Source organism: Populus alba, chromosome 15 (genome assembly GCF_005239225.2).
Source record: "Populus alba chromosome 15, ASM523922v2, whole genome shotgun sequence".
NCBI classification, from domain to species: domain Eukaryota; kingdom Viridiplantae; phylum Streptophyta; class Magnoliopsida; order Malpighiales; family Salicaceae; genus Populus; species Populus alba.
Window position 1 is genome coordinate 13,935,886 of NC_133298.1, and position 19,748 is coordinate 13,955,633.

The 19,748-nt window shown below is 34.2% G+C and overlaps 1 protein-coding gene across 1 annotated transcript; it reads left to right on the plus strand.

The window, feature by feature from the left end:
* The first annotated feature begins 1,549 nt into the window (after positions 1–1,549).
* On the plus strand, positions 1,550–9,677 carry LOC118052016 (uncharacterized). Its single transcript, XM_035062826.2, has 4 exons — positions 1,550–2,021; positions 4,012–4,383; positions 4,471–8,910; positions 9,113–9,677. Exons 1-3 carry the CDS (start codon positions 1,905–1,907, stop codon positions 8,881–8,883), a joined length of 4,902 nt encoding a protein of 1,633 aa, XP_034918717.1. The 5' UTR covers positions 1,550–1,904; the 3' UTR covers positions 8,884–8,910; positions 9,113–9,677.
* Positions 9,678–19,748: the final 10,071 nt, after the last annotated feature.

Below are 19,748 nucleotides of genomic sequence, written 5' to 3' on the forward strand. Positions count from 1 at the left end.
AGAAAGTCTACTATATTAAAAAAGACTAATGAGATGTGATGGTAACACAGTCGAATATTTAGACATAGACTATGGATACAAATATAGTATGCCATTTAAACAGAGACTAATGAGATTTGAAGATATCGTAGTGAAGCATTTGGGTGTAAATTATGGATAGATATATAGTCTGCTGTTTGAATAGATAACCATCGGGAGGTGCCGCACTCGCCAATATCTTTTTCTATTTAGATAATAATTAATTTGTATTAAAAAATCAAATTATCCTTAATAAACTAGTAATAACAAAAAAGACATCTATACTTCTAATCAATTATTTAACACACCTAATCAATTATTTAATGATTAATGAGGTGTGAGAAAAGATTGAAATCAACCCACTACGGAGGAATTTGTTTTCTTATATAAAAGTAGTTACATCAGCAATGAATAATAAAATATATCAATGGCCATAATAAATTTGATTTTTTTTGTTGTAGTTTTGTTTTCTTTTTTGTCATATCATAGAAACATGACCATGTTATAGTTATTGCCATCCCCTACCGTGCGAAAGTTGCTGTTCATGATTTCTATGATATGAAAAGGACAACATGATTTGATACCCACGGATTTCATATACTATGAAAATGATATGGCCTAGTGTTTGACGCACGCAACTTGGTAAGCTTAGGCCTATTATTAATCTTGTACCAAACTAAACTATGGGGTAGGATTTTTCAAATCGAATGACTTCCTTCCACACACAATCTATGAATCCAAAGATTTTTTTTTATTTTTTTTAGATTTTTACACCGGCGGCCGAAGCATACCCACAATTTTTTTTTTTTTAAAAAACATAAAATAAGGTTGGAAAAAAGATTGGGAACCGGTGGACGGAACCCAAAATAAAATAAAATTCAAGGACTGGACTTGTACTTGCTGACAAAAGAGAGGAGAAGAAGAAGAAGAATGGACGGGGCTTGCAAAAAGCAAACCTGAAAAATCATTTTCTTGACAAAAACACAACATTTACATCATCCTTTTCTTACTTAACCGATTTGTGTTGGGACAACTCAAGACAACCTTAACTTCTTCATCATGTGCCCACATGTGACTTGCACCCCCCGACCACCCGAATTTCCACTTCTACCCTTCACAAAATTAGCTAATCCAACTACCTACCCTCCATGTAACCCTATCGTACCCCACCAAAACCCCCCCGGAAAAGGAAAAAAAAAAAAAAACAAATTTTAAGTGATTAACCTGCCACCCCATACGTATATCTGACCCGACATTTATATTTAGTAATGAATTAAAATAGGCCAGGAAAAAGAAAAGTCAAAGACAAATACCTTCCCGTCCCTTAAATTCAGTTAACAGTAACAGTCAGGTTTTTTCTTCTGATATTTTAATCGATAAATAATAATCACCACCACTGGTATTCTCTAAAAATCCTAGTTCCCTCACAGTCAGGTAACATTAACACATTATTAAACTACCCGAAGCCCTGCCCAATCTGCCCGCCTCTGCTCTACCAAGTACGAGTAGTACTCCACCTTTCCTTTAGCCGTCTCTCTCCCCCCTTTTTTTTAATTTTAGGTTTATTTCTCCTCGATACTCTCTCTCTAGATTCTCGATTTTCTCTCTCTAAATCGAAGCGGGGTCGCGAGTTTTTCTCTCAATTTAACGGATCCGGGGATATAATTGGATCGTTTGATGGAAGGAATCGCAGTTATTTTCGATTATGGAAAAAAAAGAAATTAGGGTTTCGATTAGCAAATGGTGAATTGAAGAAGCTAGGGTTTGTTTTACCGGATCTATATAGAATCGGTTGATTAAGCGAAGACAAAAGTTTGGATTTTGGGTTTTATTTCTTGGAAGGAGAGTGGTGGATTGATGGTACTCGAGGGGGAAAATGCAAGGCTATGCTGCATGGAAGGGAAGGTGAGGAGAGGAAAAAGGATCATCGGCACATGTGGACAGGTCCCACACGTGGTAATTCTGCTGTAGCTGGTGATGATGTTTCTAATTCGTTTTTCAAGGTAATTCCTTTTTTTTTTTTTCTGTTTTAATTTTGGGGTCTTTTTTTTATTTAACATTTTGGGGTTTTGATTTGTTTGTTTGGCGGGACAGGATGGAGGGTTAACTGGGTTATTGTACATTTGTGGGATTGAGAGGGGTATTGGATCAATTTTATTGTAATTCTATGTTATATGGATTGTATTGGTGGATTATTTGGATAAACGATTGCAATGGGAAAATTGCCTGTGTGATATAGGAACTTTTGGGAGATGAGCTTGACTTTGAGAGTTCTGATTTTCTTCGATTGGTGTTGACATTGAGACTCCATGACTGTGCTTTGGCGACATATGTTTTATGGAGTTTGTATTGGTTTTCTTGGTGCTGATGCTGCTATTCTTACACTGATTGTATATGGAGTTTTTATAGGGTTTCTTGGTGCTGATGCTTCTATTCTTACACTGATTGTATGGTATTCTGGGAGTTGTTGAGTTATTATGGGGTTTTTGTAATGTATAGGCACAAATTGGCATGTCGAAATTGAAGGGTTTCTCTTTTCTTTTTTTTTATGTTTTTAAGGACTTTTCTTCAACTTTGGGCAAAATTGGGTAGGTGGAAAATGTTTTTCCTGGATTTATGAATTAAAAAAAGAGTCAGGCTTGTATATGGTTTATAGTAAAAAAGGTGATACATGTGCTGTTGTTTGTTGAAATAGTTAGCTTCATCCTCAAAATGGTATTAATTCTGAGAATATAGCTCCTGCAAGCATGGATACAATGTGAGATGTTGGTGTTGCAATTCATCAACAAGTTCATGATGTGGAAAAGATACATAAATATATAAACTGTCAGTTGTGGATTTTCTTGGGGTTGATTGGTTAAATTGTCTATATTTCATGTTTGCGCTGATTAAATTGCCAAAGCATACCCCCATACTTCATTAGAAGAAGGCATGCCCCTTTTTTCATGTTTTAATTTCAGTCCCATTACTCTTATGGATAAAAGCTGTACCAGCTATTGAAATTATTTGTACCTCAGTTCTTGTAAGATAGCTTCAGTAAATATGGATTTGTAATTGGTTACATGAGTTTAGAGTGTATGCAGATGTTATACAATTTTTAGCATTAGATAGCTTAAGGTTTGGCTTGGCATTAAGCTGCATACAGGTATATTTGGCATTAAGGTTTGGTTTGCAAAGATTTGTCTTAGAATTCTTGATATGGGGCCTGCACTGTTTTTGTCTATTGATAGTGAAGATTTTAATTACAGGATGCTGCCATGCTATTGGATCCCTGGGGCGCCTTCTTAGTATATAAATAGTTTAGGAAGGGGCTGTGTGACTCTTGTAGAAGTTTCTTTCTTGAAATCAAATATCATAGTATGTGATATCTAGTTGGGCTTCAACTGGTTAAATAATTGATGATTTCCAAAATTGGGAGTTTATGCAATAATTCCCATCACTCTCTGCTGTCACACGTGTGCTAATTTTAACTGCTCACCATTACTTGGAACAAAAAATTCAGTTTTTCTTCCTTTGAAACATTTTTCTCTTTCTTTTTCATTCAAAGTTTTTTTTTCCTCGTGTATACAAGCTGAAACCAGAGTGATTCAATCAAATCTTTATCGCCCTTGATGACTTCTTTAAGGCTTTCATATGAGAATTTTCACTGGACGATGATTAAGTTAGCTTTATTGATTTGATTTTGCTAAGTGCTTAATTATTGAAACCGAGATAGGATAGTTTGTCAATTTACTGAAGCTGGAGCTTCTGAATCCACAAAATTATAAATGTTGATCAAAATGTTAGAATAATTAGATAGTATAATCAAGTAATGATATTCCATTATATTGTTTTGCCAAAGGTCTGTTTTGACAAGTTGTTCTGCATCTCTGTATTTGTGTAATGTCTATTTATTCTTATTGAAATGATGATGCAATTTTGTTTAGTTCTTTTTTACTATACAAATTGCATGATAGTTCACCAAAACCCCCATTTTGTATTTTCCCCTAACAGGATGGACGCAAGATCAGTGTTGGAGACTGTGCTTTGTTCAAACCACCCCAGGACTCCCCGCCATTCATTGGAATAATTCGTTGGCTGACTAACGGTAAAGAGAACAAGTTAAAGTTAGGTGTAAATTGGCTTTATCGACCTGCTGAAGTAAAGCTTGGCAAAGGCATCCTACTGGAAGCTGTGCCAAACGAAATATTCTATTCCTTTCATAAGGATGAAATTCCTGCTGCATCATTACTCCATCCGTGTAAAGTTGCGTTCCTTCCCAAAGGTGTTGAACTTCCATCAGGGATTTGCTCATTTGTGTGCTGGCGAGTTTATGATGTTACGAACAAGTGTTTATGGTGGCTAACTGATCAGGATTATATTAATGTGAGTGGTAGATGTGCTTCTTGACCTTTTGCTTTGATTTGTCGATACTCTGGTAATTAATCCCTCTCTTCCCTTTTCTTTTCACAGGAACGTCAAGAGGAAGTAGATCACTTATTGGATAAGACACGCGTAGAAATGCATGCAACAGTGCAACCAGGTGGACGCTCTCCAAAGCCAGTGAATGGACCAACATCAACATCTCAGTTAAAACCTGTTTCAGATAGTGTACAGAATAGTGTTTCATCCTTTTCTTCTTATGGTAAGGGAAAGAAAAGAGAACGGGGCGATCAGGGCTCTGAGCTTGTGAAACGAGAGCGCTTTACAAAAATGGATGATGGGGATTCTGGCCATAGTAGACCAGAAAGCATGTGGAAATATGAGGTTTCTAAATTTACAGAAAAAGGAGGACTTGTGGATTCTGAAGGGGTTGAGAAATTGGTGCGTATAATGCTCCCTGAGAGAAATGAGAAAAAAATAGACTTGGTTGGTCGGTCAATTCTTGCTGGTGTGGTAGCAGCCACTGATAAGTTTGAATGCCTAAATCAGTTTGTGCAGCTTAGAGGCTTGCCGGTGTTTGATGAATGGCTGCAGGAGGTCCATAAAGGGAAGATTGGTGATGGTAGCCCCAAGGATGGTGATAAATCAGTTGAGGAATTTCTGGTAGTTTTACTTCGGGCACTAGATAAGCTCCCGGTAAATCTTCATGCTCTGCAAATGTGTAATATTGGCAAATCTGTGAATCTTCTGCGCAGCCATAAGAACTTGGAAATACAGAAGAAAGCGAGGAGCTTGGTTGACACATGGAAGAAACGTGTTGAGGCGGAAATGGATGCAAATGCAAAGTCTGCCTCTAATCAAGGTGTGCCATGGCCTGCTAGATCACGTCTTTCTGAAGTTCCTCATGGTGGGAACAGACAATCTGGTGTATCCTCTGAGGTTGCAATGAAGAGCTCAGTTGTGCAACTCTCTGCTTCGAAAACTGGTTCGGTCAAGGCTGTACAGGGGGATACTGTTACCAAGTCCGCATCAACATCCCCTGGACCCGTAAGATCGACAACTTCACCTGGATCAGTGGGTAATAACTCAAAGGAAGCACAACCCCGAAACACTGGTGCGAGTGCTGCCTCCGATCCATCTCCAACAGTAGCAAGGGATGAGAAAAGCAGCAGTTCTAGCCCGTCCCACAACAATAGTCAATCCTGTTCCAGTGACCATGCCAAAACTGGGGGGTTTTCTGGAAAGGAGGATGCAAGGAGCTCAACTGCTGGTTCAATGACGGCAAATAAGATCATTGTTGGTTCTTTGCGTCATCGTAAATCAGTCAATGGCTTTCCAGGCCAAGCTCTATCTGGTGTCCAAAAGGAAACTGGGTCGAGCAGAAATTCTTCTTTGCACAGAAATTCAGGTTCAGAAAAATTGTCACATTCCAGTTTGACATGTGAGAAGGCACTTGATGTTCCCATGACAGAGGGGAATGGCCATAAATTTATTGTTAAAATTCCCAACAGAGGTCGCAGTCCGGCACAAAGTTCCAGTGGAGGAACTTTCGAAGACGCATCAGTCATGAATAGCAGAGCTTCTTCTCCTGTGATTTCAGAGAGGCATGACCAGTTTGATCATAATTTGAAGGAAAAAAATGATTCATATCGAGCTAATATTACATCTGATGTTAAGACTGAGTCGTGGCAAAGCAATGATTTCAAAGAGGTGCTTACCGGATCAGATGAGGGAGTTGGGTCGCCTGCCACTGTTCCTGATGAAGAGCATGGTCGGATAGGTGATGATGGTAGAAAATCAGGTGAAGTCTCAAAAGCTACACCTACTTCAACTGTGTGTGAACATAAATTGGGGAAGGTGAATGATGCTTCTTTCAGCTCCATGAATGCTTTGATTGAAAGTTGTGCAAAGTACTCTGAAGGAAATGCACCAATGTCAGTTGGTGATGATGTTGGTATGAATCTCCTTGCTAGTGTAGCTGCTGGGGAGATGTCCAAGTCTGATATGGTTTCACCGACAGGTTCTCCAAGGAGAAACATGCCTATCGAGCATCCCAGTGTGCCAAGTGGTTTGAGAGCAAAATCATCTCCATGTGATAATCCTGCCCAAAGCCAAGGTAAGCCTATTGATGGTGCTGACTATGAAGATGAGAAGCGGGGTTTTACTGTTGGTACTTCACTGTCCAAGAACACAGAGGCTAAAACAGTTCTGTTTTCGCAAGAAAAAAGCACAGGGGAGCTCAATGGACCTCCTAATTCTTCCCATGTGGACGTGCAGCAAACTGCCAAACCATGCCATGAAAGCTATTTGAAATCAGAGGAAACATTAGTAGCTGCTGTGTCCTCTGCTAGCACAGCAGTGAAAACATCAAATTGTGGGAGCAAAGAACCGTGGGAGAAAGAGGATGTTGGCAGATCAAATGTAGATGGCATATCTGATGACAAAGAAAAGTTGCATGGTTCTGTCTTTAATGATATCAACAATACAGGAGTGCAAGTTGCGATTGAAGCAATGGAAGGATCATCATCAAACCATCTTGTAGAGTTTGATGCTGAGAACAAGAAAAATATAAATAAAGAGCCGAACATTTCTATTAAGGCAGAGCCAGCACCACCTGCTATTATGCTGTCTGATTTTGCAAAAGGAACAATTAATGAAGTGCTCCAACCTTCTAGTTCTGGTAAGGATATGGATTCTGAAAACTCGCATGAGGTGAAGGCTGGTGAAACAGATGGCAGGAGTCATTCTACTGAGAAAAATAAAATTGAAAATGAAAGTAATACAGCATCAGCTGCCACTGATCATGAAGGTGAGTGCAAAGTGGAGAGCCTGGGAGATAATCAGGTCGATGAGCAATGTGGTACCGGACCAGCAGCCCACAAGGCAGCACCCATACTTTTTCAGGCACCAGAACAAGTAGTAAGGTCAACAGAGTTGAAGTTGGCTGGCACTGGAGCTGATGAAACTGAGGAATGTACATCTGATGCTGCTGAGGCTTCTTCTTTATCTGCTACAGGGGGATCGGATCTGGAAGCAAAAGTTGAATTTGATCTGAATGAAGGCTTTATTTCTGATGATGGGAAATATGGGGAGTCGGGTGACTTGAGAGCACCTGGATGCTCTTCTGCGATTCAACTAGTTAGCCCTTTGCCCTTACCTGTTTCTTCTGTGTCTAGTGGGCTTCCTGCTTCCATTACAGTAGCCGCTGCTGCAAAAGGGCCCTTTGTTCCACCAGAGGATCTACTGAAGAGTAGACGGGAGCTTGGTTGGAAGGGATCGGCAGCCACAAGTGCATTTCGGCCAGCTGAACCTAGAAAAGCTTTGGAGTTTCCATTAGGTACAGCTAATATCTCACTACCTGATGCAATGGTTTCCAAGCCTGGTCGCCCCCTGTTAGATATTGACTTGAATGTTCCTGATGAAAGAATCCTCGAGGATTTGGCTTCACGAAGTTCTGCTCAGGAGGCAGTTTCTGTTTCTGACCTTGCAAAGAATAATGATTGTGCACATGATGCACTGATGGGTTCAATATCTGTTCGAAGCTCTGGGGGACTTGATCTTGATTTGAATAGAGCAGATGAAGCTAGTGATATTGGTAATCACTTAACAAGCGTTGGCCGGAGGCTGGATGCCCCACTACATCCTGCGAAATCATCTGGTGGTTTTCTAAATGGAAAGGTTGGTGGTTGCTGGGACTTTGATTTGAATGATGGCCCTCTTGTCGATGAGGTGAGTGCCGAACCATCACAAATTGGGCGGCGTACCCAAAACATTGTGCCATCCCAACCATCCATTTCTAGCCTTCGAATGAACAGTACAGAAATGGGAAATTTCCCATCCTGGTTTCCTCAAGGGAATCCATATCCTGCTGTCACAATCCAATCTATCTTGCATGATAGAGGAGAGCAGCCTTTCCCTATAGTTGCAACTGGTGGGCCTCAACGGATCCTGGCTTCCTCTACTGGCAGCAACCCATTTAATCCTGATGTCTATAGGGGAGCAGTGTTGTCATCCTCTCCAGCAGTGCCATTTCCATCTACTCCTTTTCAGTATCCTGTCTTTCCTTTTGGGACCAACTTCCCTCTTCCCTCAGCAACATTTTCAGGTGGTTCAGCATCGTATGTGGATTCATCATCTGGTGGGAGGCTTTGCTTTCCCACAGTACCTTCTCAAGTAGTAGCGCAAGTTGGTGTGGTCTCATCCCATTATCCAAGGCCTTATGCTGTTAACCTCCCAGACAGTAACAATAATGGTGCTGTGGAGAGCAGTAGGAAATGGGCAAGGCAGGGTCTAGATCTCAATGCCGGGCCTCTAGGTGCAGATATTGAAGGTAGAAATGAGAGCTCAGCTCTTGCATCGAGGCAGCTGTCTGTTGCCAGTTCACAAGCCCATGCAGAGGAGCTATCAAGGATGTATCAGGCGACCAGTGGAGTTTTTCTTAAGAGGAAGGAACCAGAGGGTGGATGGGATGGTTATAAGCAATCCTCGTGGCAGAAGGGATGAATAATGACACAATGCAGTGATCCACCTGTAAGTTTTTGTCATGTTCTGTAAATATATGTGCTCTTTGTGTTTCATGATTTGAAGCTGTGCTATAGCCTTTTCTTTTCTTATCAAGTGGAGGGGGAATTTTTTTTCTTAATTTGCATTCTTTTGGGCATGAGTTGCACTTAGGTTCCTGTTCACAGGTCAAGTAATTGTGTTTATATTTTCGTTGTGTTTTCAAATACAGTTCTCCTGGTTGGATGTTGGCTAACTCCAAAAGATCGTCTAACTTTGTGATCTCAAGGATGGGTGGTAAGTGAGTTACTTGATGTTCAATCTCCAACCACCACCCTGTTGCTGTACCGTTGTACCTTAAAAAAGGAATCTTTCCAGGGTCATTAAGTGTTATATTCTTGAATTTGTACTGGGTGGCTCAGTTCACCGTCCCCTTTGTAGATATTTTAACCAATGGAAAACTTGCATTCTGTGACTGTGTTGCCCAGACATTTGAAATTGGTGTCCATATGTCTATGGGATCGACAATTTATACTGCTGGATGCAAAATCATCCTTTTCCAACCATTCTGAGAATTCGGAGCCCTTTGTATGTGCTTTGTTGTAAAGCAATCTTTGTTCATTTATCTTTTCATTTTCTCTTTTAAACACGTACATGTAAGCAGATTGGTTCATGAATTTTGGTGCTGAAGCCTTTCATGCTCTGGCATATGGTTTAGTTGGATGCTGTATTCCTTTTAATTTATTCTATTTTTGAACCTGGTGTAGATTATTTGCTACACACCGAGTTCTACCCAACTTTGCTACTACCTTCGCATAATCGTGTCTGAACTCTAAACTAATAGAGGTTTGTTTATGACATTTTCCCATTTCTGGCCCATATTTGTTCAAAAATATTGCTCCTGCTATCATGTCTGAAAATTGGCCTTTGTGCCATCAGTGTCTTGGTGCTGGATTGTTTTTAAGGATAAGAGGTAGCTGTTATTACAGTTCAATTTTTCTGTGTCATGTAAGTTTGGTTGAAGCTTTGCGAGGATGGATTATTATGGAAATTGTATTTGTATTTTTGTTCAGGTTTCAATTTTGAGGACTGAGATGAAAGAGTTATTGATCAACTTAAAAAGTAGATGGAGCAGTTAACTAGTCCACCAAGAGACTAAAAGTCACAATCGCTCAAAAGGAAGTGATCAACCAATGAAGTATGTATGTGTGTATAACCAAGCATTTATAGTGTTATTCAAAATGCGAGTCCTCAACATAATGATTAATAAGAAGTCAGAGATTATGCTAGAATTTATATATATTTGTTTTTTTAAATAAAATAAATAAGAATCATAACACAAGAATCAACTAGAATCACTTTCTGGACAACAATATCAAAATTTATTGCAAAGTCACAATCACACAAATTAATTACCCTAATTTAAAAAACAAGATTGTATAGAGCAAGTAAGGGGTCGACCCACGAAAAAGATCTAGTTCATGTCTTTATACTAGATGATTTAAAGTTATGGAGTTTTGAGGTTATCTAAACTATGCTATGATAAACAAAACAAACTAATCAAGCTAAATTAATAAATCTGAAACTTATTAAGAGAAAAGCCTTATTATCAAGTAAAAATCCACCTACATAAATCAAAATTGATCACTGAAACAATACATCAATTTATATTTTGAATATCCATCTTTTCTTAACATTAGTTAATTAACCGATCTGAAGTGTTACTAACGCTAACCATTAAACAACTACAGTGTCCAACACTAGTAATTTAATTCAATGGCAGCCTTAAGAACTAGATAGGTTGATAAGTCTAGACAACATAACTGTATGCAATTTATGTTCGATTGAATTGAACTTTTTTCCTAAGATTAAAACTTTGGTTTTGATTATTAAGCTTAATCGCTTTACAAGTTCAAATATCACAACTCTTGTCTTGATAGCAAACTTAGCTGTAGATTGGTTTAGAATAATAATTTAGAGTCTGCTGTAACAATCAAACTAAACAATCATAAAAAATAAACATAGAAAAACATTCATACTCATCATATAAATTCAAAAGAAAAGATATAATAGATCTTACAGTTTTTGAAATTCGAAAGTTTATGTAACCTTTCAACCAAGAAAAATAACTTAGCCTTGCATTTTTATTGAAAAACTAATGAATAGAACAGATGAGACCATAATTTCGAGTATAAGAGAAAAAGGGTAGAGTTTTTCTTCTTTTTTTTTCTGGTCGCCCCCTCTCTTTCTTTCTCTTTTTCTTTTTTATTTGATAGGAAAACATAATCCCCACATCCCTCTAATCCGTTTGCACACTCCTAAAAAATATAAAAATAGTCATTTCCAAAGTAAACAATTTACATTTAAGTAAGTAAGATTTATTTCTTCACAAAACTTGTTTGTTGGCAGAATTTAAAGGTTGTCTTAGAAAAATCACATAATTCTCATATGAGCTCCTTTTCTTCTGAAATTTGGTAGGATAATAGGTCTTTGAGTCAGGAATCTAAAAAAATTAAGTTTGCATTAAATGGACTTCTTTAACTCAAGATATTCAAGTTGGAAAGACCAAAGGTCAAAACTAGCCAAATGTGAGACTTGTCTTTGAAGGCTGCGATTTCCATCTTCTTTGTTTTTTTTTCTTGCCATATATGTATAGAAAGGTATGGATGTTAGCTTTCTAATTACACTGGAATCACTTCATTTCAACGTCTACAACTCAAATTCTGCATAAAACATTGATCAGATGTCAAATCTGCTAATATTTGACACGGATTGGAACATGGTTTGAATTTTATTTTCGATTTACTTCTTTTCAAATCTCACATCCAAAAGTGCATTCAAAATATAAAATAAATATTACCAAGGTATTTTATATATAAAACATGAATAAAATACTAGGTAAATGTGGGTAAAATTATAGAATAATATGGTTGCATCAATAGGGTTAGAATTACTTATGTAAGTAGGATCCAAAGTTTGTAATAATATAAATAGAGCCATATACTACTTTAAATGATGATGAACCCTATATATTCAAAATTTTGAAATTCTAACCCTTTTTTTCCTTTGATGGTTTTATCACCTTTATTGTTTTTCTTAATGCTTTGTTATTTTTCAACACTTAAATTTCATTCATTCTTTTTTATAACTCATGTTTTCTTTTGACATTGATGTTTTAAGTACATATTACCTTTACTGAGTGTCCAAGGTCTAGAATCCTCACTTTGCTTGGTTAGAGGTAGTTGTTACCTTGTCGAAGATTCAATTCTAAGTATAGTTAATTGACAACATAAAAGATTGGCATGACCAATGGGATAAAAATTCAAAACATATTCTAGAAGCCATTAAAACAAGCCTATAAAAATATATAGGTAAACTCATCTATATTGCTCGAAATGAATAGTTTGCACAAGCAACAAAGACATGCTAGCATTTTAATTGTGAATAGCCTAAAAACCTATTATTTCTCTAGATTCTAAGGGATCAACTAGTGACAGACGTGCCCAAAGATGGGTCTTTATCATCTAACTCACCATTATAACATAAAATTACATCTAAACACACTTCTAGTGTCTTTATGATGTCATTTACATTTATCAATTGTAATAGGGTCATCACCACTAATCTTAGATTACCACATTGATAAATCAATACCCCATACATAACCATATATACATATATTATATAGATCAAATGGTGTGGTATGATGATCACAACTAGTTGTGGTAAATTCTAGCCAATCAACAAGGTTGCTTATAAAAATATTGTAACACCCCTACCAAAAAAAGGATATTAAAACATAAAATTTTATACATTTCCATCGAATATAAGCCTTTATTATGGCTTTTTTTTTTTTTACACTTATACATGTAGTCATTCTCCTTTATTTATTAACAATTCTACTAAAAGTTTTACAAAGTTTCCTTTATATTTTAACATACCAAGTTATCAACTACTCCTTCCATGTTACAAGTCATTATTACAAACATGGTTCAATTGTCCTAGATCTTATTTCACATCATTTCAACCAAAAATCAACCCCATATATTCTTTCAACCTTTACTATATTTGTACCATTAATTAATTACATCATGTTCATCCCATAAAAAATTAATTATAAATAAAATCTAAAAGAGTAATAAATCCAATCTCATACCTTTACATTTTGAATTATAAAAAAAGTACAGTCTAACCACATGTTTTAAACTTTTCTTCCATGAGTGTATTTATTGTGCTTACTTTACTGAATCTTTAATTAATCCATTTACTACTTATGTGTACCTTTTATTTTTATTTGTTTATTTTTTATATGAATTAAAATTAATGTCCAACATACAATGTGATTATATTATTGATGTCTGTCATGGAAAATTCATGTAAAGATATACACCAACATGCATAATAATATTTTATATATGGATTTTATACACAATTCCAAACATAGATAGAAAATATCATTAAAGAAGGAGAGAGAGCAAGAGAGAGCTTTTAGTTAGGTCTACAAAATTATTTACATGTACAAAATAAGTTCTGAATCTAAAGCCCAACTACAACCTAATAATTAGGTTCACTGATACGAAAAGGTCTTGTAACAAAAAATTATTAAGAATAAGTTCGTATTACAATATAATTTGTCTTCTAAACATATATGAAAGTGAGAGCACCAATTCTTATTATCCAATCCTATAGAAAATTTTATGAACAATAGATATAAATTTCACAATAATAATACATCAAGATATTTGTACTCAACATGAGTAAGGTCTTACTCTCAAGTTCAAGTCAATTATTGTACTTTGATTTACATAGTTATCAAATATTTCATCACGACTTATTATTGACCTTTGGTTTATTGAAAACTACTCAATTTATCATAATTCTCAAAATAGCTTAGGCAATACCATAACATTGGCCTTTTTGCTTGTAAAAATAACCAAAACATATTTAGTCTTCGAGCAATTTTAGAGACTTCACAGCATTGGTTTTTGTCTTAGCAAAAGCAACTCAATCATATTGACTTCCATACAACTTTGAAAAACAATTTCAACATTGGCTTTTGTATTTACGAAGAAAATCCAATCACATTGGTTTCCAAACAACTTCATAAACAATTACAATGTTGGCTTTCATCTTGGCGAAAGCAACTCAATCACATTGGTTTTCAAACAACTTCAAAAATAATCACATTGGTTTTTACCTTAGCGAAAGCAATCCAATCGTATTTTTATTTCACGTAACTATTTACAATTCATTTCATATATAGCATTTATAGTTACAACAAAAAACTTAACTGACATCATAAAATTATAGGTAAGACTTTATATATCTTCTCCTTTAGTCGAGTAAGCTCCATCAACAAAAGATCTTGTCCCCACCCCTAAACCATACAAATACTTTCTATTAATACATTATTTAAAATTCAAATACTCTTTTTTTATATAAGAAATAATTCTTTTAATTTCATACTTAGACTCACTATGTTTAACAATTTTTAACAAGGCATCAAAACACTGTTTATTTACTCCTCACCAGAGTTGTTGAACTCAATTTTAAATGAGGTTTTTTTTTTTTTGTATGCTAAGACACAAATACACAACTTTGGTGAAAAGGGTTAAACCTAATTTTGCCATTTACATACTTAAACTCATTGAAATACAATGGTATATGAATATGCTCTGTAACATACAACCTTACTTTTCTCTAGTGTTTTATCTATATTTGGAGTTATATAACTCCAAATAGGGTAAGATTTGTTTCATGCGGAATCTTACATCACTAACCACATTTTCCATAAAGACATCTACCTTAAATTTTTTCATTTGTGAATCTTAATTTCAATTTAAAGTTTGACATTAATTTTGTCCAATAGCTTCCAATCTGACCTGTCTTCACTCAAACCTCCCTAACACTCTCAAGAATTGATTTACATGTGTTTCTCTTTACAATATCTTTTAGAGATAAGTGACAAAGAACAAAATGGTGCCCTCTCTTTTTGCTTTTGTTTTTTGTCGTCAAACTCTTGTTCTTCCTAGGACTGATGGGTTTTCTCTTGTTTTTTTGGTCCCTCACTTATTCATGTCTTTTTAATCTAGTCCCTAATTATTTATGTTTCTCGCAATAGGCCCTACTCTCATCTTTATACATTTTATCCTTCTCTTTTTACTTCTGTTTACCTTTAGACTTTAAGTTAAGAATTTTATGCCTCACTAATGACCTCTTCTTCAATTAATTAAATTCATTCATGCATTTTATAGCAGCTTACAAAAACAATCATATTATCAACATATAAATCTCTCTAATGTTGATATAAGAGCTCTTTAAATAGACATGGGGAAACTAATTATCATAACCTGTCACAACAACATAGTGATGGTAAACCGAATATGCATGCATATCTTATTAGCTGAATAAGTTACAAAATGAACTTTATTAGAAAAGACCTTACAACATAAGTATACACTTCTAAGAGGAAAATCGTAGGGATTCTATAATAACAAACACTCTATTAAAGGTGTATGAATTGAGTATGCCTCTTATAAAAAGGTATTTTTTAACATATCAAGCACAATAAAAGATATAGCTTAACCCTAGCATGATAACTCATGATAAGCCAATTGTTTCTCAAGCTTACAAACAACCATAAGCCAACTACTTAGCCTTACATAACTTCTATTAAATAACATAACTTGTTACTAGGCAATTCTATACCCAATAACCTATTTTACAATAAAAGAACCTCAATTTTCTAGCATAACAATTCTCTTCTACATATCAGCAACAAAGAAAAGGGATAAATAGAGCATAACTAAACCAACATTTAAAAGAGATAGGACTAAAAGTACGATGAACAATAAGATTTGTTTGCAATTATTTATACTTTAAATAGGTTAATAAATTGTACATGGTCACTAGAGAAATAAAAATTATTGATTTCAAATAAGTTTTTGTAAAAGCATGAACAATCAATAAGGAAGCACATCACTAATTTACTAATCAATATAGTGATAATGCAGTCAACCCTTTCATGAAGCTAAGGTCGTTTGGTTTATTAGTAACCAAAATAGCTTTTCACTAATACTCCACATTGCCACCTAACTCGATCAACAGTTAGAAAAGATGAAACTCATTTTCATGAACACTTTTATATAATAATATAAGAGATTACATTATATGACCTGGTTAAAATAGTATAGGACCTAAAAGAGGTAATAGAAAACTATGTCTTACAATTTAAGATATTAAAAACTAAATTCACTATAGTTATATTTAAGTAAAAGTACATGAAGTTATTGCTAGTGAGAATGTAGTTAAACATATGAAAAAGTTTTGTAGGAACCAAGTTTTTAGACATATATACCCTTATAAATAATGTTGCCCATTATGAGAAAATGCTAGTAAAATAGGTAAAAGAAAAACCATTAATGGGGACTTACTTTATTGGTTATTTATACAATGTTGTGAATGTTTATTCACTAATTAATTTAGATTCTAATAAAGAATTTAAGGAGGTTTAATAGCAACTCATATCGGTTACTGAAATAAAGTACGAAAGACCATTTAAGATCACAATATTAAAAAAAATATTCTAAAAAGGCTCCCAAACTTGGTAACAAAAAGTCAAAGCTTTCAAAGCAATTAAATATAATAAGTACATTTTTAATATCAAAAGAGTTAAAAAGATCTTGATCATTGATGTGTGGGTAAAAATTAAGCTCTTTAGCAATCATATAAGCCTCATTATTAATCAAATCAAGAGGAAATAATATTATAAATGGCATGACTTTTGGAAATACAACAATAGTTATGTAGTAATTAGGAATAAAATTTAGAAAGCTTTAGAATTTAGATGCATTCATGTTCTAAAAAAATATGATAAAAATGGATGATGATCTATTCCTTAAAGTCAATATAATATTTGTTATCTCAAATCATAGTAAGTTTATTGGAAAGGAAGAGCTTCAAAAGAAAAAGGTTGATTGGCCATGACAAATGATGAAGTAAGTCACAAATCCTAGTACTGGGAAAAAAATATATAGATCATGGGAAATCCAAATAGATGATTTGACAAGCCCAAAATATGCCTTATAATGAGGTATATAGATGTCTTACCTATCTTATAATTCTCCTAAAGGGTGCAAACTTGACAATAATGTTAAGCAATTAATGTTTTCATAACATGCCAAGACATTCAGACCTAAGAGACTAGCTGACAATAATTGGTATAAACATCAACCATAATAAAAGTCATTTAAACCTATTGATAACATGAAATAAAAAAATCATAGTTGAGCATGTCAGGCTTGCCATGACAACAACAAAAAAAATTAAGCAAAATAAACACATTCTAATGACCCTAATAAAAAGGTAATATTAAGGATGTTGTACAAAATAAGATCAGAAAAAATGATGAGAAAAACTAAATATGCAATCCATAAAGCATGTAACCTATAATGTACAATAAATAAAAAATAAAAATATATCATGCAACTAACTCACCATTACATAATTCAATACCCTCAACCCTCCAAAAAAATATATACAAAAAAAAAAAAACCACATGCATAAGCACACTACAAAATGAAGAAATTAATCATGAAAGCAAATAACTTTAACACTACTGCCCCTAAAAAAACACAGATATAAAAATGACAATCCATATAAAAATAAAATTCTAAAAACTACTTTTTTAAACCACAAAGATAAAAAGAAAGAAAAAAAACTTATTAGACAACTAAATGACATGCCTAAAAAGATGAAAGAAAAAAAACATTGAGAAATAATAAGTTAGATAACCACCTTTTTATGAACAACCTTATTAAACCAAAAAGAAAGATTCTAAAGCATTACAAATACATGCCAAGTCTCATCAAGAAAGAAATCAAAGTTTAAATGTGTAAGATAGATAGAAACACACAATGAAAAAAACATATTTAACTTATTAAAGCAATTGTGTAGCCTTAAAATAACAATCTTACAACTTACTAAAAAAATGGTAGAGATTTTAAGTCTTATTAAGGTAGTAATTTTTAAAAGACAAAACTAGAAAATGACAGCCCCTATTTAAAAACATGAATACCAAATATAAAGGTTGAAAATGGATGTAAACACAAATAAAAAATATTCACAAAAGAAAAGGGATTTTAAATGTAAAGTAGAATAATTCATAAAAAAAATTGCATGATCGACCAACAAACCGGTGTAGAATTACTAAGAATGATAAAATAACCAACCAACTAAACAAACTCAAATCCTAAAAGCTATTATTCAAACAAAAACCTCTATAAACAAGCCACACCCCCACCCTTACCTTAAACACTTTTAGACATGTTGAATCTTTAGAAAATAAACAACCCACCCATAACCTAGAAGCCAATAACATGAAGCAAACAAAAATAAAAATTAGAAAGAAAACAAAGCCATAAAATATTCAGGAGCAAATAAAAAGCACTGAAATATGCATCCAAAAAAACAAAAAATCAATGTCACAACAAAGAAAAGAACATAAAAAAGAAAACATCCAATAGGCTCTCAAACAACAAATAATGAATATAACACACAATAAAACTAAAAATACATAAGGGAAAAATGAACATATCCAACGATAAAACAAACAACATACATACTCAATAACCAATGAGAAAAAAATTAAAAGAGACTTACATTGCACATCATAGCCGTAGTCCTAAAGAATAATAGCCTTACATAAAAAGAAAAAAAGAAACAGAACAAGCTCCGAAACAAAAGAACCAATACAAGACTTGCCAAGTAAGGAAGGGAAACAATTGTTAGAGAAGACAATATAACACCAACCATAGAACCAAGTAACAAATAACATGAAGAAGATCAATCATAAACCTCATAGCAATGGGCAAACATTCACAAAATAAAAAGACAATCACATTTCTTCCTTTATATATATATAAAAGTTTAATCCCTTAAAACTAAGCATTCTAATCAACCTATGCAAAGAAACTTTAAAAGAAAAAATTAAACCAATCACCCCAAAAATCAACAAACACCCATTAAAATCAAACAAAAAAAAAAAGCTTGGATAATGACCTAAAAAAACACTCTTGCTTTGATTTTGTGGTTGTGGATGTGTGTGTATGGAGAGAGAGGGAGGGAGGGAGTCTGGGATGATAAGGGAGTTGGCTATGTTGTTGTGATAAAGATCTTTGATAAAAAAAAAAAAAAGTCACATCATTGATTTTGTGGTTGTGGATGTGTGTGTATGGAGAGGGAGGGAGGGAGGGAGTCTGGGATGATAAGGGAGTTGGCTGTGTTGTTGTGATAAAGATCTTTGATAAAAAAAAAAGTCACATCATTGATTTAGAGACAAAAGATAGGTAAGATGAAGAGACAAAAGAAAGAAGAAAAGTTTAGTCTAGTGACTATTAGAAGAAAAAAAAATGAAAGAGTAGAAAAAAAAGGAAAAGATTATAGTGGTCATTTGGCCACGTCTTCCTATAATAATTAAAGAGGAAAAAAAAGAGGAAAGCACTACAAATCCATAATCCTTTCTCTCTATGTGTATAATGAAACCAAAATAAAATTTAGTTTTCTTTGTAATTGTAATAATTATAATATGATTATAATTATAAATTACAATGTTAATCAATCTATCTAAAAAGGGGTGTGTCATCATATCATATGAACATATGAAAATACATTTCCACGTGCTATCGTGTTAGAAATATCAAATTCTAAAAAAGGTACAAAAAAAATAATCTTTTATTTATTAATTCTTATATGAAATAATTTTCTTTATATTTGATTAAGGAGAGATTTTGTTGTAATCAGCGAAAGTTGATTGGAGAATATCTTTCTGTTAAGACTCATTATCATGATAGACTTAAAAATTGGTAAAT

Coding starts and splice junctions, on each gene's coding strand:
- LOC118052016 (XM_035062826.2), top strand. CDS start 1,905: ATGCTGCATGGAAGGGAAGGTGAGGAGAGGAAAAAGGATCATCGGCAC. Junction 2,022..4,011: donor TTTCTAATTCGTTTTTCAAG/GTAATTCCTTTT, acceptor TTCCCCTAACAG/GATGGACGCAAGATCAGTGT. Junction 4,384..4,470: donor CTGATCAGGATTATATTAAT/GTGAGTGGTAGA, acceptor TTCTTTTCACAG/GAACGTCAAGAGGAAGTAGA.